The sequence below is a fragment of the Lissotriton vulgaris genome, chromosome 8 (genome assembly GCF_964263255.1).
Source record: "Lissotriton vulgaris chromosome 8, aLisVul1.2, whole genome shotgun sequence".
NCBI lineage: Eukaryota > Metazoa > Chordata > Amphibia > Caudata > Salamandridae > Lissotriton > Lissotriton vulgaris.
The window spans coordinates 668,163,431-668,186,594 of NC_141696.1; the positions used below are offsets into that span (position 1 = coordinate 668,163,431).

At 41.2% G+C, this 23,164-nt stretch overlaps 1 protein-coding gene across 3 annotated transcripts in view; it reads left to right on the top strand.

Annotated features, from left to right (window-relative positions):
- Positions 1 to 23,164, top strand: part of DMD (dystrophin) — a 4,652,165-nt gene that overhangs the window by 4,531,858 nt on the left and 97,143 nt on the right. For all 3 annotated transcript variants that reach the window (XM_086934537.1, XM_086934536.1, XM_086934538.1), the window contains 2 exons: positions 6,157 to 6,315; positions 21,209 to 21,452. In XM_086934537.1, coding sequence (XP_086790663.1) covers positions 6,157 to 6,315; positions 21,209 to 21,452 — 403 coding nt within the window. The remainder of the gene's footprint in view (positions 1 to 6,156; positions 6,316 to 21,208; positions 21,453 to 23,164) is intronic.

Consider the following 23,164-nt stretch of genomic DNA (forward strand, 5'->3'; position numbering starts at 1 on the left):
ATCTGGCTATATGCAAATCAGTCTGTCCCTGGCCCAGTGCATCATGGGAACAGGGCAGACTAAACTACCAAGCCAATTCTTTACCAGAAAGGAGACAAGCTACCGGGGACCGGTTTCTGGCATTTCAGCCTCTTCGGCCCGGCTTGCTTGAATCCTGATGGAGCAGTGAGAAAGGGACTCATGTCTGAGTATACCCTGCCACACCTATAGTGGCCAAAATCGATTTACAAAAGGGGGTGGTGATGAACAGAGTGTCTGAATTGAGCAGACCACTCTTAACCAGTCCAAAGATCAGGGCTTGATCCATCACCGTTATTTATCTCACTGCCCCATCCCAGCTCAGAATCTGGCTATATGCAAATCAGTCTGTCCCTGGCCCAGTGCATCATGGGAACAGGGCAGACTAAACTACCAAGCCAATTCTTTACCAGAAAGGAGACAAGCTACCGGGGACCGGTTTCTGGCATTTCAGCCTCTTCGGCCCGGCTTGCTTGAATCCTGATGGAGCAGTGAGAAAGGGACTCATGTCTGAGTATACCCTGCCACACCTATAGTGGCCAAAATCGATTTACAAAAGGGGGTGGTGATGAACAGAGTGTCTGAATTGAGCAGACCACTCTTACCCTGTCCAAAGATCAGGGCTTGATCCATCACCGTTATTTATCTCACTGCCCCATCCCAGCTCAGAATCTGGCTATATGCAAATCAGTCTGTCCCTGGCCCAGTGCATCATGGGAACAGGGCAGACTAAACTACCAAGCCAATTCTTTACCAGAAAGGAGACAAGCTACCGGGGACCGGTTTCTGGCATTTCAGCCTCTTCGGCCCGGCTTGCTTGAATCCTGATGGAGCAGTGAGAAAGGGACTCATGTCTGAGTATACCCTGCCACACCTATAGTGGCCAAAATCGATTTACAAAAGGGGGTGGTGATGAACAGAGTGTCTGAATTGAGCAGACCACTCTTACCCAGTCCAAAGATCAGGGCTTGATCCATCACCGTTATTTATCTCACTGCCCCATCCCAGCTCAGAATCTGGCTATATGCAAATCAGTCTGTCCCTGGCCCAGTGCATCATGGGAACAGGGCAGACTAAACTACCAAGCCAATTCTTTACCAGAAAGGAGACAAGCTACCGGGGACCGGTTTCTGGCATTTCAGCCTCTTCGGCCCGGCTTGCTTGAATCCTGATGGAGCAGTGAGAAAGGGACTCATGTCTGAGTATACCCTGCCACACCTATAGTGGCCAAAATCGATTTACAAAAGGGGGTGGTGATGAACAGAGTGTCTGAATTGAGCAGACCACTCTTACCCAGTCCAAAGATCAGGGCTTGATCCATCACCGTTATTTATCTCACTGCCCCATCCCAGCTCAGAATCTGGCTATATGCAAATCAGTCTGTCCCTGGCCCAGTGCATCATGGGAACAGGGCAGACTAAACTACCAAGCCAATTCTTTACCAGAAAGGAGACAAGCTACCGGGGACCGGTTTCTGGCATTTCAGCCTCTTCGGCCCGGCTTGCTTGAATCCTGATGGAGCAGTGAGAAAGGGACTCATGTCTGAGTATACCCTGCCACACCTATAGTGGCCAAAATCGATTTACAAAAGGGGGTGGTGATGAACAGAGTGTCTGAATTGAGCAGACCACTCTTACCCAGTCCAAAGATCAGGGCTTGATCCATCACCGTTATTTATCTCACTGCCCCATCCCAGCTCAGAATCTGGCTATATGCAAATCAGTCTGTCCCTGGCCCAGTGCATCATGGGAACAGGGCAGACTAAACTACCAAGCCAATTCTTTACCAGAAAGGAGACAAGCTACCGGGGACCGGTTTCTGGCATTTCAGCCTCTTCGGCCCGGCTTGCTTGAATCCTGATGGAGCAGTGAGAAAGGGACTCATGTCTGAGTATACCCTGCCACACCTATAGTGGCCAAAATCGATTTACAAAAGGGGGTGGTGATGAACAGAGTGTCTGAATTGAGCAGACCACTCTTACCCAGTCCAAAGATCAGGGCTTGATCCATCACCGTTATTTATCTCACTGCCCCATCCCAGCTCAGAATCTGGCTATATGCAAATCAGTCTGTCCCTGGCCCAGTGCATCATGGGAACAGGGCAGACTAAACTACCAAGCCAATTCTTTACCAGAAAGGAGACAAGCTACCGGGGACCGGTTTCTGGCATTTCAGCCTCTTCGGCCCGGCTTGCTTGAATCCTGATGGAGCAGTGAGAAAGGGACTCATGTCTGAGTATACCCTGCCACACCTATAGTGGCCAAAATCGATTTACAAAAGGGGGTGGTGATGAACAGAGTGTCTGAATTGAGCAGACCACTCTTACCCAGTCCAAAGATCAGGGCTTGATCCATCACCGTTATTTATCTCACTGCCCCATCCCAGCTCAGAATCTGGCTATATGCAAATCAGTCTGTCCCTGGCCCAGTGCATCATGGGAACAGGGCAGACTAAACTACCAAGCCAATTCTTTACCAGAAAGGAGACAAGCTACCGGGGACCGGTTTCTGGCATTTCAGCCTCTTCGGCCCGGCTTGCTTGAATCCTGATGGAGCAGTGAGAAAGGGACTCATGTCTGAGTATACCCTGCCACACCTATAGTGGCCAAAATCGATTTACAAAAGGGGGTGGTGATGAACAGAGTGTCTGAATTGAGCAGACCACTCTTACCCAGTCCAAAGATCAGGGCTTGATCCATCACCGTTATTTATCTCACTGCCCCATCCCAGCTCAGAATCTGGCTATATGCAAATCAGTCTGTCCCTGGCCCAGTGCATCATGGGAACAGGGCAGACTAAACTACCAAGCCAATTCTTTACCAGAAAGGAGACAAGCTACCGGGGACCGGTTTCTGGCATTTCAGCCTCTTCGGCCCGGCTTGCTTGAATCCTGATGGAGCAGTGAGAAAGGGACTCATGTCTGAGTATACCCTGCCACACCTATAGTGGCCAAAATCGATTTACAAAAGGGGGTGGTGATGAACAGAGTGTCTGAATTGAGCAGACCACTCTTACCCAGTCCAAAGATCAGGGCTTGATCCATCACCGTTATTTATCTCACTGCCCCATCCCAGCTCAGAATCTGGCTATATGCAAATCAGTCTGTCCCTGGCCCAGTGCATCATGGGAACAGGGCAGACTAAACTACCAAGCCAATTCTTTACCAGAAAGGAGACAAGCTACCGGGGACCGGTTTCTGGCATTTCAGCCTCTTCGGCCCGGCTTGCTTGAATCCTGATGGAGCAGTGAGAAAGGGACTCATGTCTGAGTATACCCTGAAGATAAGGCGAGATGGAAGCCTGTCTGGGAACTTGGCAGAGAAGGTGTGCTGCAGAGTTCTGCACTACCTGTAACTTTTTCAGTACTGTTTGACAACTACCAAGGTAAAGAACGTTGCCGTAATCGAGGCGAGAGGTGAGAAGTGCCTGGACTACCTTGCGTTGGGTAGAGATATGATGTGAGACCCTTGCTCATTGCACCATCAGGATTCAAGCAAACCGGGCCGAAGACGGCTGTAATGCCAGAAACCGGTCCCCGGGAGCTTGTTTCCTTCCCAGTGTAAGAATTGGCTTTTGTAGTTTGGTTTGCCCTGTTCCCATCATGCACTGGGACAGGAACAGACTAATTTGCATACAGCCAGGTTCTGAAACTGGGATGGTGCAGTGAGCTAAAAAACGGTGTTGGATCTAGCCCTGATCTCTTGACTGGGTGTGAGCTTTCTGCTTAATTCAGAGACTCTGTCCCTCACCACCCCTTGTTGTAAATATTTTTGTCCACCCTAAGCGTGGAAGGGTATTCTCAGATGTGAGACCCTTGCTCATTGCACCATCAGGATTCAAGCAAACCGGGCCGAAGACGGCCAAAGACGGCTGTAATGCCAGAAAACCGGTCCCCGGGAGCTTGTTTCCTTCCCAGTGAAAGAACTGGCTTTTGTAGTTTGGTTTGCCCTGTTCCCATCATGCACTGGGACAGGAACAGACTAATTTGCATACAGCCAGGTTCTGAAACTGGGATGGTGCAGTGAGCTAAAAAACGGTGTTGGATCTAGCCCTGATCTCTTGACTGGGTGAGAGTATTCTGTTTAATTCAGAGACTCTGTCCCTCACCACCCCTTGTTGTAAATACTTATCCGGATGGCAGCATTCTGTCCTTACTTCCACAGCGTTTCCGAAGCTTGTTGATGGAGATCGTCTCACCCCCAATGTGAGACGGGTGGGGAGATGGGTCGTTCCTATGGTGTTGTCATTTAGGAAAGACTTCTGTGACCTGTACCATTTTTAGGTGATCCTCGATGGCCGGAGCTGTATGTTACTGTGGTTGAATTTGGCACACTGATGAAGCCTTCAACAATTGAACCTGAGTAGGCCCATAGTTGTAGAGGGCTATTTATTGGGGTATTCGTACCCACGACCTGGCTGGATTTGAACATAAGTCATAGGGTATTGAATTTGACTCCAGGTAACTGGAAGCAAAATGTAGATATTTCAGGTGTTTTGTAATCGAATTTGTCTTCAACTTTAAACACATTTTGGAATGTTGCTATTGAATCTTTTGTAAATTTCCTTTTTTTTTAACACTATTTCGGTTGTTTAGCTGAACAGCACAAAGTGTGCTATGATTCCCGCTTAACACTTGGTGTGCGGAGTGGTCATGCATACCAGAGCATCAATTGGATATTTTTTCAAAACTATGCCCTTGATCTGTGAGGAAAAGCTAAAAGATCCCTCCACCTAACTTAACAACACTTTTTTTTTGTTGCAAAATTTTTTTTTAATAGGAATATTCTTGATGTGAATATTTTGAGAGTGCTTTACGAAATAAAATACATTTGATTTCACTAGCCATTACTTGACCACGAGTCATGAGCAAGGAGCAGGATCTAGTCAAGGGAATCTGGAGGTGAATCTAAAACCTTACACATTTCTTTAAAATGAGATCTTTGATTCTCTGTCCAAAATCCAAACTTTACTTCATACTGTTAACTCATAGTCCTTAAAGTATCGATTTTTGTCAAAAATAGGTCAACATGATTTCAGTCAGGCTCCGTACTTCCTTAATGCTTCTTCACCCACAATTGGTTTTCTTTTAATGTGTACACGTTTGGAGTTTATTCCAAAATATTTATGAACTGTGCTGGTAGTCCACAAACAAAACTATAAATGTAAAATGTACTTCAGACTCCAACATAATTTAACCCTAAAAATAACAAATCAAAAAAAGAAATGTACTTTCGTGTGGAAAGGTGAAAAAATTACATGCACATGTGCAGAATTCCAGTCAACAAAACAATTTTTCCTCCACTTTTAATCTTTTAAATATTTGTGTAGCAGTGTTTCCACTGCAGAGCCCAGTATCATTCAGGTTGTAACTGCACTGTATCCATGAGATGCAGGCACATTATTAGGGGCGAACAGAACATGTAACATTTTATCAACTCATGGGTGTATTTGTTTGTTGGCGTGCTGCCATATGCTTCAGGAAAGATGCAAGCACCGTCCTCAGAATTGAAAGGCTGGTGTTGTATTGAGCTGTTGATTGTGCCAAAATTCTTAGCAGCTTGCATATACGATTCTGTGGAATGTGAGGCGGATTAGTGGGAACCAGACATTAACTGTCCATTTGTTTCTTCTTTGTATGCACTGACCTAGGACGAGGTCTGCCTGCCAGGGGGACAACAATTGGCATTATTTACACGAGTACAATTATAATTTCTCAAACACACTCTCTCTCTCTCATCCCTGACCCCACATACCTTACTTATTTCTATGTTAAGTGTCCCTCTCAAAGATCAACCTCATTCACTGACTAATTGGCAGACATCCAGTCAGTCATGTAACCAAAGATGATGTAACGTGCAAGAGTCTTTGTTTGGTCAAAATGTTATTTGATACATATATTGTTTAGGTTGGTAGATGGATGGTCACTTTGCCTTAAAAGTGGAACATAAGAAGGCATATACCTTGAATTGGAGCATGAGGAAATATGCAATTGAACTTGTGACATGAACTAATGGATTCTCTGAAAAGAATGCAAATGTTTGTATTTATGTATTGGTACTTGTGGAGTGCAAACATTGCTGGAGAGCAACAACGCACTGCAAAAGAAAAGCTTATTCGTTGTTGATTTGAAATATTTTTCAGAGATGATGAGCATTTGTTAATTCAGCACTACTGCCAAAGCTTGAACCAGGAGTCACCCATGAGTCAGCCACGTAGTCCTGCCCAGATCCTGATTTCTCTGGAAGGTGAGGAGAGAGGTGAACTGGAGAGGATTCTGTCTGATTTGGAAGAAGAAAACAGGTAAGTTATCATTGTCCGTTTCACACTTTAAACCAACACCCACGCAACCAAAAGTAGTAACAACATAAACCTAGCCTCATATATTTGTTTCTTACCTGTAAACTTGGATTACGGAGTAAATCACTCAGTGACGTTGGTACCAATATTTTTTGTATACACAATTTTCAGTAAAGAGAAGCATGTATGGTCTTGGGAAAAGGAGTATTTTAGTTTACTGCTCAGAAACACCTTTCAGTAAAGTGTGCCAAATTCTATCTTTGTTACGGAGCCCTCATCTAATCTTAAATGTAATGCATGTATTTATTTATGTGCAGTTTTCTTTTTATTTTTAGTTCAACAAAGACTCACCAAGCACATCACTTTAAATAGGTACAGGAAATCCAATGGAATGCATAAGGAACTATACAAAATATAACACTAGAGTTAACCTAAGGAAATATACAAAAAAATAGTTTTGAAATTAACATAAGGGAATACCAAAAGGGAATATAAAACTACCGAGCTGAATGATCATCTTACAATGTGTGGGGATACCCAAGGAGTGCCTAAAAATATAATATGTACAGTGTTAGAGTTAGCCAAAGACAAGATGGGTTCAGAATTTAATAAAATGGACTCACTATCACCAGTTTTTGCCAAACTTCAATGACTTTCTTTACAGCAGAGGGTTCGGCTTATCTATCTCTGCAAAGTTCATAACTTTCTTCATGATTTACACCCAAATCATCTATCTTCCAAGTTTTTTTCTATCTAATAAACCAAAATGATGCCTCTGACCAGAAAAATTATTTTCAAATTCCGCATGCTTGGTGGCAGAGTCTTTTCATTAGCTGTGACGAGATGCTGGAAAAGACTTCATATTGAATTGCAAGCTAGACATGTTCTATTGATCTTATGAAAATTCTTGAAGCCCTGGCTTTTTTCATCTAACCAACATTTATTTTGTGTGAGTTGAATAAAGGCATTCCTATATTTTCCAGTAAAGATTTTGAACATTAAGGTACATTGAGGCGAATGCCGTAATTTATACATTAAAAAAGGATTCACACTTCAGTAGTAGTCCAAAGGATATCCACACAAAATTATTTTCTGATTTTTCTTTGGATCACTTAAATCTTAGTGTCTATGGAGTCAGTCTAGCAAAAGGTCATAGGCCGAAGTGACATTGCAAAAGTATGACTTTAAGATATTTTAAAACAACACAGTACGGAGCCATCCACATAGGAGAAATTGTGTAATTATAGGCTTAGGGTGTGCTCCCTAAAAATGTTTGCTTTCAAGTTCTTGCTTTTGTAAGTGACCATTCCAGACTAAGTGCATTTGCGCTCCAAGTAAAAGCTAACCTCTGGACATAACCAATTTACCTGCCTCTGACGTTGGGGCCCCACTGGTACAGTCTTTTAGAATATAGAGGCTATATCTTAAATAAGCATCAGGTCACTACAGTTATCAGGATTGGGATTGGGATGATGAGGTCTGATCTTCTTGTCTAAGTTGCTGGGACATTTGTGAAGGGATGCTTTTTCTCTTTCTGAAGCATTTATATGGGTGTGCAGATTCAGGTTTATGCCATGAATGAAGCAAAGTTATTTAGTGCTTTCGATAATAGATGACTCGCAGTTTTGATCTGATTTATTGTATGAAGCAAGGATTTTACAGGCATGGCCAATTATGAGGAAGAGCAGGCGGGTTAAACTTGAGATGGTAGAGTGACTGAAGGTTCCCAGGGTTTGTGCAAGGTTGACTCTGACCTCCCTAAGTGAAACTTTAATTTACAGCTGAGTGTTGTCAACCTAGGGGTGATGTTCAGTTGTCTCATAGGAAAACAGAGAGGTTCCGGATATAAACTGAAGAAAGCCTTTGAAAAGATGTAACCTTGTCAAACTCATTGGTGCAGAGGAAGACTGGACAAATTAATTTGCTGGAAAAATTGTCCAGAAGTAACCAAAACCCTCTCCAAACTTTTCTACTGATCCCTATCCATATTTCAGAATTTTGAGCTAAGAGGCATGGTTGAATCTGTCAAATGCTGCTGACAGCTGAAGAATTAACAGACAAGATGTATTTGTGTTAAAGATATGTAGCTCATCTCTCACTATTTCTAATGCTATTGTCTCTATGCTGCCTCCAATACAAATCCTGATTAAACATCAGTTAGAGATCTATTTTCTTTGATAAATTGTTCTTACTGCTTTTCAACACAGCTGCCGAAAGCTTTTGCTTGGAAGAGCAGATTAGACACAGGGTGGAATCTATTTAGGCCTTCAGAGTCCACACCTGGCTTGTTATGGGTGTGACCTTCCCTGCTACCAGGCACTGGTCCTTGTATCAGAGAGGTATTGATCACCTTTGTCAAGTAACGAGTAAGGGAGGTGAGTTGCTTGCGTCTTTCACATCTATAGAAGGAAGAAGGATTAGTGAACTGTTAGGAATGTCTGAGGTCTGGGATGTTTTTTTACTAGACCCAATGGAGTTTCTTTGGAAAAAAAAAAAATAAGGTGCCCAGGACTCTGTAGATTTGCGTGATGAAAAACCACATTGAAAAACAGTAATGATGGTTCACTGAATTGTCTGTGATGTTTCCAATGCTTTGTTTTTACTGTTCCTGTTCGACTGAGCCAATTGATCTCCTCTCTGACTCTGACGAGGGTACCTGTACACATATAACAGACACATACACACTTCTTCGTTGACATTGGCCTTTACTACATCAGGGGCCAGATGTAGGTAGCCCAATACCGGTCGGTAACGGCCGAAAAAACCGACTTTCGGACGTTACTGACCAGTATTGGGCATTTGAGATGTAAAGGCCAAATTTAAGGATTCGGTAATTTACCGAATCGGTAATTTAAGGAATCAGTAAATTACTGATTCCTTAAAATACCGATTCTGTAAAGTACCGAATCCTTAATGTAGGAAGCACTGAAGTGAGGGCATTTCTGAGTTAAGGATTAGGTATTTACCACCAACTAAAAGTTGGTGGTAAATATCGAAAACCTTTGAAAAAGCAAATTTGTGCTTTTCCAAAAGTGCCATGTGGCAGACATACATGCCCTTAGGGCATGTATGTGTGCCACATGTGCACCCATGCACTATTCAGGGGTGTAACAGGGTGTTAATGTGACACCCTGCCACCCTTGTAAGTCTTCCCCCTATTACAGATTCGGTATTTACTGAATCTGTAATTCCCATTCATTCCTACGGGCCTCCAGGCCCATAGGAATGAATGGGAATTACCGAATCAGTAAATACTGAATCGGTTTTTACCGATTTTGTAAAATTTACCGAATCAATACCTACATACCATTTACCGATTCTGAAATACCGAATCGGTAAAGTTTTGTATTTTAGAATCGGTTAATTTTGATTACCTACATATGGCCCTTAGTCTTTTCTCCATACACCATTGAGGAGAGAAAAAATAGAGTCAAAAGAATAATGTAGGGTTCCATGAAGTGGGCTCCAATAAGGAAAGAGGAATTTATATGGAGCTAGAAATAGAACATCAATTCCTTAACTATATCCATCTCATATCAATCAGCAACAAACACTGTTGACTGTGGTGATATGAGTGCTGCTGAGTTGGTGAAACCACACCGGACTTTTAAAAGAGTCATGTTATAACAAATTCTAGTACAACCGTTTTGCTGCAGTGGGCTCATGTAGTGCCCGACGCAGCCCTAGGGGAGGAAACCTATCTTAATTGGCCTATGACATTTAAATTGTATTGTACCTTTCAGAAGAGAACTACAATTTTCTGAAGTGAGGCAACCTCCTGAAAAATCTTGACAGAACTAAAATATCTACCTAAAGTCACTACTTCAAATGCAGACTCTCTTCAATTTGTGTCTTAAAAAGCAGCTTCTCAACCTGAAACTTCTTAAATTACCTTTGCCAGCGCTTATCTCTAATAGCAGGTTTTGATTAAAACTATACTATCGGGAATAAAACAAACTCAACCTTGGAACGTAGGTTATCTCTCTATCCTGAGAATCGTATTAGAAAAAGCTTGAACAATACTTAGCGTTTATGGATATAATGATGTGGGTGGACTTTTCAGAGCAGATACTCCCCACATATTCAAGTAAATATGATCCATCCATTTGTGGCCGATGTGAGAAGTGGTGAAAGCTGCAACAACTGACAATGGATACGAATATCATTACTTAGTAACTTCAGCTCTGTTTATACTAAAACATATTCCCAGTGTGAGAAAACTTAAATAATCTAAGCAATGGTACCCTTTATATGACTCCTCCCCCCAATGAGTATGAGAGTAACCAAGGTGGTGATCCATAATGTCTTGGAATGTCACAGGGTTCAATAGATTATTCACAAGTAATGAATTCTTGGATGCCCTAACCGAGGAACATTCCTCCCACCTGTGCCCTAAGAGGCCACAAATTAAAGGTGCCAGAGGAGACGAGCATTGTGGTTCATCTGATGAGTGAGATTGCACAAGGCCTTAAATTGAGGTCATTGTCTGTAACCTCTATTTGCCACCTAGAAAATTTAAAGCTAAATTAATACCACTTCTCTGCTCACTCATATGGGGAACTGGATGCTGGTGAGTCACCTTGGCGAAGCTGTAGCTGCTGACGGACCGGGGAGTCCCTGGGGCCCCTTCCTTTGAGGCTCACTTCCTAGCATCACGGCTCCAGTGGCTGGCCCACTGGACAGCTGAGTGCTATCTCAAGGTGGCTTGCTCGCAGTCTGGGTTCCAGCTAGCAATTCACCACAGCCTGTCCTGACCTATCCCATACAAGTGTCGATAGTGAAAGCTAGTATACATCACCTCTCCCGGAACACTCCGCTCTATCCCCCATGCTGCCCCAGGTCAATTTGCTTCGAGGTCGGGGCTATTACACAGCCGGGGAATTACGTGCCTGGACGAGTCACTCACTTCTTGAGGTGGAAGCCTTATTCTCTGAGGGTCAGCTTCTCCCGTTTGCTCAACTGACCAAGCAGAGTGGGCTCCCTCCAGGCAGTTACATCTCCACAGGCAACTCATACACACCTGTCGGCATCTCTGGGACCTATCCAAGGGGTGCAACACACCCAGTGCTTCAGGCCATGCTGACTTTCTGACCCGGTTTTCACCTCATCACCTGACTGTACAAAGCTATACAGAAGATGTCTGCCGCCCAGCTTGCCACACTTCACCATAAATGAGAGGAGGATTTCGGGAGGGTGCTCCATGTTAAAGAATGGGAAAGGGCCCAAGAATTTCCAAAAGAGGTCTCCCAAAACGCAAGTTTCAAAGACGTACAGTTCTTCATCCTACACCGAGACAATCTAACACCTGCGAAGCTTCACCACCACCTCCTGGAGTCACACTTTGCTTGCTCCTGATGTCAAACGCCTAATGCAACAATTTTGTACATGCAATGATCCTGCTCTGCCCTACAGCACTACTGGTGCATCATCTATGCTGCCGGAAGTCACAGGACACACAGACATCAATTCCTGGGAAGCCTGCTCGCTTCAAGCGCAGGAAGCAACACAAGCAGCCAACACACTTCGCAGTCCGGGCCTTCCTTTTAGCCAAGCGAGCAATCACACTACACTGGCACGCACCTGCAGGCCCTCCAGTGGAGGCATGGATGGGGGCAGTTCACAAATGAGGCACTGCAGAGGAAGAAGTACTTAAATCTGAAGAGGTGTGTCAGGTGCGTCAACTCTCCATCTCACTGCTGTGGGCCATCTTGCGCATGTCCTTCCGGCAAACAACTGACAAAGATCTCGAATCCCTGCATTCATAGGGCCCATCCGTGGTATCTAGTCTGGCACTCTTTTTTGCGGAATTGACCAACCTCGCCTACAAGGGCTGCCCTTCCCAAGCCCATAATTACTCCCACCCTTTCTAGCACACTGGTTTACTATAGTGCAATTTCCTGCACCTGGACCACCGTTCCCTACTGCCATCGCAGTACCAGAACACACCCGCCCACCCTTGACGCACCTCCCAGTGATTGCTCCCCAAGTTAATAGTCTGTTTCCCTCACGGGTGAGATAAAACAATGCAGCACTTAACACAGTGATAGATTAAAGCTCCTAGGTTTGTTCCTGATGTTTAATGCATAAATCTGAATGACATGTTGTGCCTCTGGACTACAATGGTATTTCCTATGTAATGTATTTTGAGGCATATTGCTATAACTCGTAATGCTTCTATAACACCGAAAAACTTAATAAAAAAGTAAAAAAACATTTAATACTGAAGGTTTTCTTCATATGTGGACAAACCTGGCCGATATCTACCAATATTTGTAGCAGGGGATCGTAACAGCAATATGTGATTTGGGGCAAAAGATTCCTGTTTTGTAATCTATGATTCACTTTAAGGGTCACCAGTCTGTAAATTTGTTAAGCGACCCATTAATCTAAGGAGCAAAGACTTGAGGGAAAGCCTGCTAGCTTTAAAAATTAGAAAGCGTATTGGCCATTTCGCTATTGATTGTCCAGCCTGTCTGACATGTATGATGTATGACTGTACCAATAATGCTGTTTGCTGCTGCAGACAGATCCTAATGTAATGTGATCAACTATTGTCGGGAATAAACATTTGAAGGTGCAAAAAGGAAGAGATAGACTGCCAGCCTTTCACGGCTGGTGTAGAGTGGAGTGTGGGATGCCCACTGCATCGACTTATTGAGTCTCCAGATGAAGCCAATTTGCCAAGTCATATGAAAGGTTTACTACCTCAATTACCCAGAAGAGTTGCAGGACTGAAGTGAAACAAGAAATATAGTATGGCACTGAATGTACAGCAAAGAGGAAAGATCTTATGAAGGTTATCCGGACTGTCGCTAAAATGCTTTAGCCCTACGCCAGAAAAAGAGTGGAGGTGTGCAGAAAAGCCAATTGGAAGACAATGTTGTCAGATAAAAAAAATGATGCAAAGAGCACCTGTAGTCTGTCATGGGGTTAGTGCTAAAACGTAAAGATTCCTGCAGATTGTGACCCTTGGTTAGTGTTCAGTATTCATGTAAGTCCATAAAATCAATTGAGAACAACAGATTCATACAAAGCCATGCAAGAACTTGGGACTTCGTTATATCAAGGTAAACCTGAAAATAACAATGAATATTTTTTTAATTGTAGTAGGTACATGAAGAACTGGGTTGTAGACTATATTTTAACTATAATAAAACAAACAAAAATACCTGGGCAACTGTCCCCAGTTGTTTCGATGCATTCGACTGAACCCCAATTTCTGAGTATAAGGATTTTAGATCTTTTTTCAAGCACAGTGCAAGCTGAAAATCTGTTGTTATGTTAAAAAGATTTCTAAAGGGTACAGCTGCTCCATGAAGGGTCTTCCTGGTGCTAAACACTGAGGTGACAAAAATAGCAGAAAAGAGCCAAAGCCACCAAAGAAAAGACCAAATACAGCTTAGACTGAGGACAGCTAGGTATTTAACTGTCTCCAAAACCTCTGATGATTCTGGATCTTTCTTAGTTTAAGTGGCATGGAATCAATAAAATCAGAGCTAGGACTTGAAAAGAACGTCTTTCCATTCTGAATCCTCTGATACTGGGTATAAGTGCCAGGTTCAGATCTGTCGAGCATTATGCTCTTGTAGGCAGATATTGTTGCATCAAGGCTTGTAAAACACATTGTGAGATGCCTAGAGCTTTTGAATGGATTACGGTTCTTAATAGACAGACAGTGAAGATTTCAGAGGAGCGGAGTAGCCAAGCAAAATTTGTGGGGAGAAAAAAGTAATCTAGATGCTGCATTTTGGACGAGACAGACTGCCTTATTTATGGAGTGGTGGATTCATCCTACTGCCCATTCATTAAAAAGAGATAGTACTTTTGATGATTTGCTCTGCTTGATGCAGAGAGCAAACCTTTAGCTAAAGCTTATCTGTAGGATTTAACTTATTGGATAGAAATAAAAGCTATAATTTCCCCTTTCAGATAGTGTTTCTCAAGGATACATCAATTGCTCAGAATGTGCTTCTTTTACATTCTTTGGCTTTTGATGGTCTGTGTAAGCTGTATAGTGGTGCTGTTGACTATAGTGTGGCTTTGACTGGGTAGATAGGCATATGTTGTGGAAAAAGCTACAAAATTAGCAATCAAATCTTGCCAGTGACATTAATTTGCACCCTACGCTCAAACACCTGTATGCTGGTGCAACTTGATTGCTCAGGAAATATCATGTCTAAACTCAAGTCAACCAATGTAGCTACACAAGGATGCATCAATGGTCCACGCTTATTTAATCCTTAGGTTTAAGACTTGTCAGATCTCCTTTCAGCATCTAGATGTTTTCCCCATTACCTCAGAGTCATCCATGCTTCGCTCATAGCCTATGCTGATGATTTACTTCTAATTGACCAAAAGCCCATTGAACTTAGTTACTTGATGTGTTAGTTGTTTATAACTGTGTACTGTTTTAACCTTTATTGATGAAAAAGTCTAAAAAGAAAGTGGTGACATTTTGTAAAGGCACACACACTGTATAATTTGTAAAATAATCTAAACTATAGGTGGAATAAGAATAAAAGTACTTAAGTGCAATGTTCCCTTTAATTATTTTCCTCTGTGTGCGGCAGAGTAAGGTCTGTGTGCGCTGCAGCCAAGGCTATGTGCGCCAAGAACCTGACCGCATGTGTAGACCAGGGCTTTGAGTGGGATGAAAATACTCGGTGATCTTTCAAAGGGGTGTAACCGACGCAATTAAGGGTGTGGCTTAAAAGCAATTACGCAAAAAATATGTGCATCGCATAGTCTGCCACCCTACTGATATTTTGCTGCTTCTGTCATTGCATCCAGATATATAATGCAAGTAACATTACACCTACAAGCAGCCAAGTCTATTGGCTTTGTCAATGGTTGTTAAGAAATAAAAAGCATTTTGGAACCATAGTTAGACCTATACAGTGTCATCATATATTGCACTCCCAATTTATATACTATCAACTCACGTCTTTCTGATTAATACCATTGGACCTGTCAGATTGATGGACCAAAACACTCCAATTATGTGGTGCTCTGGAAATCATTTCAGGGTTAGAAGGGTGAACTGGATTGGACCCTTCCATAAAATAGGAAATGGAGACTGTTTTATTGACATTTTTCAGCATCCAAATATGGTAAAGGCCCGCCTTTTTACCATTCGGGCCAGCCATCAACACCTTAATGATTTTGAGGAGAAGATTACAGCTGCTCCCCTAGGCTTCCCTTATAAAACTCCAGTACCAATCCTTAATTGGAAACAGGGCCACCAACAATTCTTCCAACAAAGAAATCAAAGACCGAGCTTATCTATACCCGGTTCAAAACGATTTGCTTCTCTCTCAAGCCTCGGTAAACAAGACTGACAGCAGGTGGGCACTGGGATCCTTGAGAAATCTAGTTGGCTCAGGGATAAAGATACAAGGGGTACGCAGCAGTGTAAGAAACCAAGTGAAAGATGTCTTGATAAGATCCTAAACATAAGACCTTGGAATGTTGCAGGGATCAAAAACAAAATTGATAACAAGTAATGGCAAATTTATATTTAGTCCGTGCATCTGCTGTTTCTACAAGAAATGTGGCAGGCACAGAATTTTAACATTAATGGATGTGTCACAATAAATTCCCCTGCAAAACCGTCACTCCACGGGAGGGCCAAAGATAGCTTGGCAAAATTGATATCCACTACTGCCCCAGTAACTGTAAAGAAAACCTATACAAAATTCCCATTCTTTCAACCAGCTCTTTTGCAGATGTATATGAAGCAAACATTTGTATTGATAAACTTTTATGATAATGTTTTTAATAGTACAAGGTACGGAGTCATAGAAGACCTTGTTGCTGTGCTTGAGAATTCTGTAAAGGATATGAGCCAAAGTGTATTTTTGTTTGGATGGGGGATTTTAATATTAATAAATGTTGATATTCAGGTTTCGACATTTGTGGTTATAATGATGACTTCGGAACCAATCAGGATAATTTCCCTCATGATAGACATGGGGAAAAATTTAATTAATTGTTGTGTAAAAGAACCTTGAACTATTGGAACAGGAAGGTAGAAAAAGAAACTTGCCCCAATTTGCCTATCAAGGGAATTGAAACTCATCTTGCATAAATCACACAATAATGTCAACGAATGGCTTGAAGTTTTTTAACACATTTTCTGTGGAACCTAGCAGTTTTAGCGGCCATTACATACTTACATTTGGTTTGAAAATAAAAATACAGGAAAGTGAAACTATACCCTCGGCAACAAATATTGCTGTAGCAAGAAACAATGGAATGAGTCTTAAAAGGACAGGTATCGATGAGGTTTCAGTGGTGGAAAAAGTGGTGAAGGATAATTAGGATAACTTTCTTGTTTGCACTGATATTGACACCATCCTGGAAATGATTGCTGGCTCGAATAGTTCCTAGACCTCCTACAGTTTTGGCAAAGTATGATATGAAATCAGAGCACAAGTGCGGCTTTGCTTCGATAGAGTAAGTGCTCTGGTGATTCAGTCTGATTTGTAGTAAAACACTCTTCGCACAGTCTGACTATGTATAGCCATCTTCAAACGGTAATAGTGCTCATTTAGTGCAGTGCAGAAAACTGTGGAAGTAACGCTAGATAGTCTTTGCTGTGAGTTTACCAACTGGTTCTCTTAATTTTTCAATAAGTAAAAATCTGTTTATTTTTGGGAGCCAAAGCTCAAAACAAAACTATGGCTACGCTCTGTTTACCTGTTTGATCTTTAACTTTAACACTGTAGTCCTCTGCCTGTTTTGGGAGCATAGAATAGCGAATCCGTGTGTGTCCGGAAAAGGCAGGCTGAATGTGATTGGTTGCTGATTTCGATTATGCAGATTTTTAAAGCAGTTAGTCACCCAGGATCTACTGAGAATGCTTTATTGCGAAGAATGTGTCTTCCTGTGCATCTTTAGATAGTTATTTTGTAGTGTTATACAACCATGTTTTTGTTGGAGTTGATGATGCTGAACCTTTCCTTACTGTACTTAAGAAGGGATTTTACTTTTTCTGTCCGTGTGAGCTGCAATCGGCTGTTTAAAGACTATTCTTTCAGGGATAATTTCTAAAGTGCTTAACTGAGTAAATGCATTCCAAAAGTCACTGGTTTTCCAGCGAGTGGACAGTGTTGCATTTATGCAGCTGCTGATTGCTAAGGGTGACCATTCATCTCTACTTTAAAGGACAGCTGGAGGAAGGAAACATGAATGATCACAAGCAGCCCCGCAATTGTGCGCAATTAAGAAAAGAAAAGCAAAGTCAAACACGACGTGTGCTTTAGCAAACACCGTGTTTGACACTCTGCATTCCTTTTCTTACAGTGCACAGCTGCGGGGTTGATTGTGACCCTTTGAGTTAGTATTCACGTTAATTGCACGAATACTAATTCAAAGGACTACAAGCAGCCCCACAGCTGTAAGAATCGTCGTCTTCCGCAACAAGGAAATGGCAGTGTTTCGCGCCGCTCGCATTTTAAAAGCGGCGGCGCGAATGGTGTCGCGGGAGTGCGCGCTAAATACAGCACACTGCGTGCTTAGGGTGACTTCTGTGCGCGCGCTCACACGCGCAGCTTATTGGGAACAGTGCTTAAGTGTCATTCTTGATAGCAGTTTAAAATGGAACTAACAACTTGAAAAGTTAAAGGTAGGATCTAACAACTTCACAGCAAGAATAGGTGCTGGAATTTCTTGTTGTAATAACACAATTGATGATGCATCATCAGTCAATCATTTGTAGAGCGCGCTACATACCCTTAAGGGTCTCAAGGCGCTGGGGGGGGGGGCTTTGGGTGTGCTGCTGCTACTCGAAGAGCCAGGTCTTGAGAAGTCGTCTGAAGGCAGCAGGTCCTGGGTCTGACGTAGGCCGGTAGGGAGAGTGTTCCCTACTGAAAGTGTATGAGCCAAAGATAGTATACATACTACTGTACTGTTTGTCTCTCCCTGCCATTTTGAGAATCTAACAGCAAGAATAAGTGCTGACATTTCCCATTGTAATAGCAAAATTGGTGGTAAATCATGATTTGCTCCCCTACTGAAAGTGTATGAATTAAAGACAGTATGCATTCCTTTCCTTCTCATCTCACTAAGTAATCAGATATCATTAATTGCAAATGTCTTCATAAAATGTTCCACATAACTCTACCCATACCGCAATATGCGATCTAGTTTAAATTCAGGATTCCTGCAGTTTCCAATCAGTTGGGTATAACGCTAATTCAGTAGGTCAACAAACTTCCCTTATACCTAAGCTGCCAATGTTGTAGAACTTCGGAAGCAGTACAATGTCTGATGAAATAAGTGGTCTGCAAATGATCTTGGCATTCAATTCAAGGGATGATTTAACCTCCCTTGTGAAACTCAAAATTGGTATAAGCTGGAGTGAATATTCTACTTCATGGCTCCTCAAAGATATTTGTACTGTGGCCTTAATCCTTTATATCTAGATATTTTATGAAAATGTATTTCTCTTAGGTCCTACTTTTGAGTTATGCAGGCTTGTAGAGGCATAAATCTGGTTTCTTATATAGAATATGTCAGCTAGACGATGAACCCACTTGCGCATATTATTATGGTTTTCCCAGGCCCCATACATTTTCGTAAGCACTATCTGAGAAGCATTTTTATGAACATTAGTTCTGATGCCTTAAAATATACTGAGGCCTAAAAGTGAAAATAGTTCAGAGTGGAAAAATTTGTCTCTGAAACAGTAAACTTTTTAAACGCCCTGTTAAAGTACAACTAGGATATCTTCATAAAGGCAGTATATGTAATATGGCATCTGTGCAACTTTTTATTTATACAAGATGGTTACCTTAGACAACAGTGGGGTTTAACTCTCATGTTGACTAACCACAGCTTTTGAGGATTCTGTCAAAGAAATCCTGTCACAAATATTGCCATTTGGTGCATAAGAAATTATTTTTCTAATAGGAAAGAAAGATGTCCATAAAGATTAGTGGGTTATGTGGAATGAAATACTGTGATTTTTAAACATAAGTGTAGACATTTATTTTAATTTTGTGTTTTTAGAATGTAATGTATTTGGTCTTTTCCTCTTTTTTATATATCTGCATATGATGGAATTTATTTTCAAGCATGCTAACAATCAACTTGTCACCCTTGTATCATTTATCTTAAAGCTTAGTTCTTGTTTTACAGACTATCACATTCAATGTTTTTGATGAATTGGCTAAACATATTTGGTCCTCATTGTATGGATGTAGGTTCTTCATGAGTTCCCAAAGTCCTACCTTTGTCTGTGCCTTTGTTACGGTATCATCACAATGCAACAAATATGTTTTCCTCTCAATTTTTAGGGGAAAGCAACCAATATTTTGTCACTCAGGTCTGAGATTTGAGTGTAGACCCCGACTGGTCTGTTAGTGTAAATCTTGAGAAATAGACAGCATCCAAAGCACAGTGTAAAACAAAATACAAATATCTGCATGCAGTTGAATTTGTATTGTAGGAAGAGATTTGTGAATGCCCCAGTTTGGGTTATTCATCCAAGGATGACTATTTTTTGTCAAATGTAGCTGGCAAAACATTTGTAGGTTACGGTCCCTTGCAGTGAAGTGTTTTCTGTCATATACAAACCATCGTTTTGCCTGAATTTGGATAGGGGTATGGGAAGACAATTATGTTGTTCTACCCATGCACTAAGTGATTACAGTTGAAAGAATATATTTGCATCTGTGTGAAGTAGTATGATTAATTCCCATTGTAATGGGTTGGACTAATCATTTTATGTATAGATGAATAGATATTCCCTTTTATTAGTAGGTTGGTGACATTTTCTGTTCAATCATCTTTGGCTCAGAACTTTAGCTGCTAACGTCTTGATGTGAGCCACTTAAACCCATGCAATAGGTGCATCGGAATCTCTGCCAAGATGGAATGTGCTAGAAAGGTATATGGTATAATACCACTGAAATTTACTTGATAGAGGTTCATTTATATAATTCACATCCTCATAGTTAGTTAAGAAACTATCCCCACCTTCCTGGGATTCCTCGTAAGAAGTTAAGTCCTACATCTCAAATAATTTTGTGTTAGTTATTTTGTTTTTATCAGTTTACTGATCTATCCTTTCACATATAGTGTCCACAATTGTAGAGAACATTGTAATCTGAGAGATGATTGTAAGAAGTTTTATCAATTTGCCAATTAATCAAAAGATTCTGATGATACATATTATGGTCTCTTGGCTAGCCGTTCAGAGGGATAGGCACGCAGGAAAGATCCAGTGGAACGTGAAGACCTCAGTCTTCATCTCACTCCCAGTCTTGTTTGTCTCAAAGATCGGGGGTTACAATTTTGCAGTGTTACTTAATTTGTGTTGTGAGACTTCTCTTGTCTGTTCCCTTCTGTTTCAGTGATTGCTACATTCTAAAGTCTGTCAGAAGTTTTATTCCATTTGTGAATCTGCCCATTGGTCCCCTCTTTTATTTAATCTAAAAAGTAGCATTTTTCCAAACCACGTTTTCTTACTGTGAAGCAGATTTATTTCTAGTATAATAAACATTTATTTTATTATCCAGTCCTCTAGAACAGCACTAGATTTAAATGTCTAAGATTCACATTTGCACTTTAACACAACATCCCTCATTTTCCTGGTACTTTATGGTTTTGAGGGAACGTCCTAAGGATTCTGCAACTTGAAAGTATAAATTGACTTTTTACAAATTTCCTGCTAGCAATGACAAACAAGGCGGGCGGATCCTGGTTTCTAGGGCAAGAGCATTTCATTTAATGTTATTAGTTTTCAAAGTGTGTACCAATGATAGTTGGGTGAGAGAATGAATCAGATTTTTTTCATGTTAGGTATCTTCAAATACTAGAAGTACAATACAAAGATTATACATTAGTTATGCTAAGACTAAAGTAAACTAAAACTTCACTTCCGTTCCAACAGGAACTTGCAATCCGAGTATGATAAGCTGAAGGAACAGCATGATCACAAAGGATTGTCTCCACTGCCATCCCCTCCAGAGATGATTCCCATCTCGCCACAAAGTCCTCGAGATGCAGAACTCATTGCGGAAGCCAAGTTACTGCGCCAGCACAAGGGGCGTCTGGAAGCCAGGATGCAAATCTTGGAGGATCACAACAAACAACTGGAGTCCCAGCTACACAGACTGAGGCAGCTTCTGGAACAGGTGAGAGCAAAGATGACTAGACTACTTCTGAAAGAGCCTTCCAGGACTTTGGGGGCAAGCAGTGTGCTGATGGAGACATATTTGGAAAGAAGACCGAAATAAATGAGTACCCCATAAAATAGATCTGTGGGTGGGTCTAAAATGTTTAAAACCAAAAAATGTTTGTTGAGAGTGTTTATAAACTCTATATTGCACTCTTAATAAGGAGAACTGCATAATATACTTTTTTGTAAATGTTATTTCATGAAAAAGCTGACAACAGTACAGACCACCTTTTTAGGTGCAATTAAAACAAAGAATACTACAATATGAGTAAATTCTAAAGAACACTTTACCATGCATATACTTAGTCAGCGCTACATCATGCAGAAAGCTGAACCCAAAAGATCGAAACTAGGGTGATAAAAGAACTGCTGTGTTCTCAAATAGTATCCTTCCAAAATAAAGTATCCCTGACCTCTTCAAATACATCCTTCTGATTTATTACATATAAACATGACTTTTTGATACTTCCAAACTAGTGCCGGATCCACAAATCAAAAAAGATGCTGATACGCATTTACGTTTTCTCAAAATCATGTTAACAGCTTCAGTTGGATTTATAGATAACTACGTTTTTTCAAAGTGGAGGCAAAATCCGTCTTTATTTTTTATAACCACTTTCAGAATATCAATTATGGGAAATCATTGAACAATTCGATTTAAAGTAAGGTATGTTCCGTCAAACGCCTCTAACCTATCTGTTAGAACCCAAGTGCAGAAATGACTCAAAGTACCCAGGTGCCAATTCACAACTTGCAAACTGAACATGTTTCAGAATCCAGCCATTTAAATTAATCAATTTTTAGCCTATGTCCATACTCCACTCCAGTTTTAGCTTAACGAAAGGTAAAATGCCTTGGGCTGCATGCATTCATAATACTCTGACAGTTCAAATCACCGTCCTTCCTTTACTTTGAAAGAAACACGCTAATCTTATCCTTTCAACAATAATGTATAAGACCAAGTCAAATATTACAGGAAGGAAATAATTGGTTAGCAATAAACACAATTTTGGCAATACGGATGTTTTGTAGATAGAGCAAACTTATCCATTGTTTCCAGCACGGAATACGACAGACTAAGGCAGGAATGTTCATTCGTATTTAGTGGACGAAAACCTTTAATCCTTGGGGCCAACATATTTAAACAGAAGCAGAAGCAATGTAGTTAAAGTCAAAGAATACTACGAAAGTTGCTAATTGTTAATTTGTATATCTAAATATTACACATTGAGAGCTAATTTATAAACGCATAATGATCAGCATGGAATTTCTTCCATTCCAGGAGAGAACAGAAAGCAGAAGACTGCACAGTTTTATTATTCAAGCCTTTATTAGTTGTAGTAAGAGAAGAAAGTTGTAGTGGTTTAACTGCAAAACTCTCAATAGAAACGACAGTAACTTGTAACCATGAATGTGTAGAACATGAAGTAAAATCCACGATACCTGTCAGATAGGGTAGGCTATAGAAACAGACTTGTGAAGGACAGCATTGTGGATTTAGGCTTTCTTCCTTTTCACCCCATAGTCATTTCTTTAACCAACGTATTCAGTTTTTGGAATTCTTTTTGGAAGTTGGTATTTTGGAGCATATAAAGTATTTTTAGCATAAGTGCACGTTTTCAAAGCACAACATTTTTGTCTCACCAATTTGTAATGCTAAATCTTTGT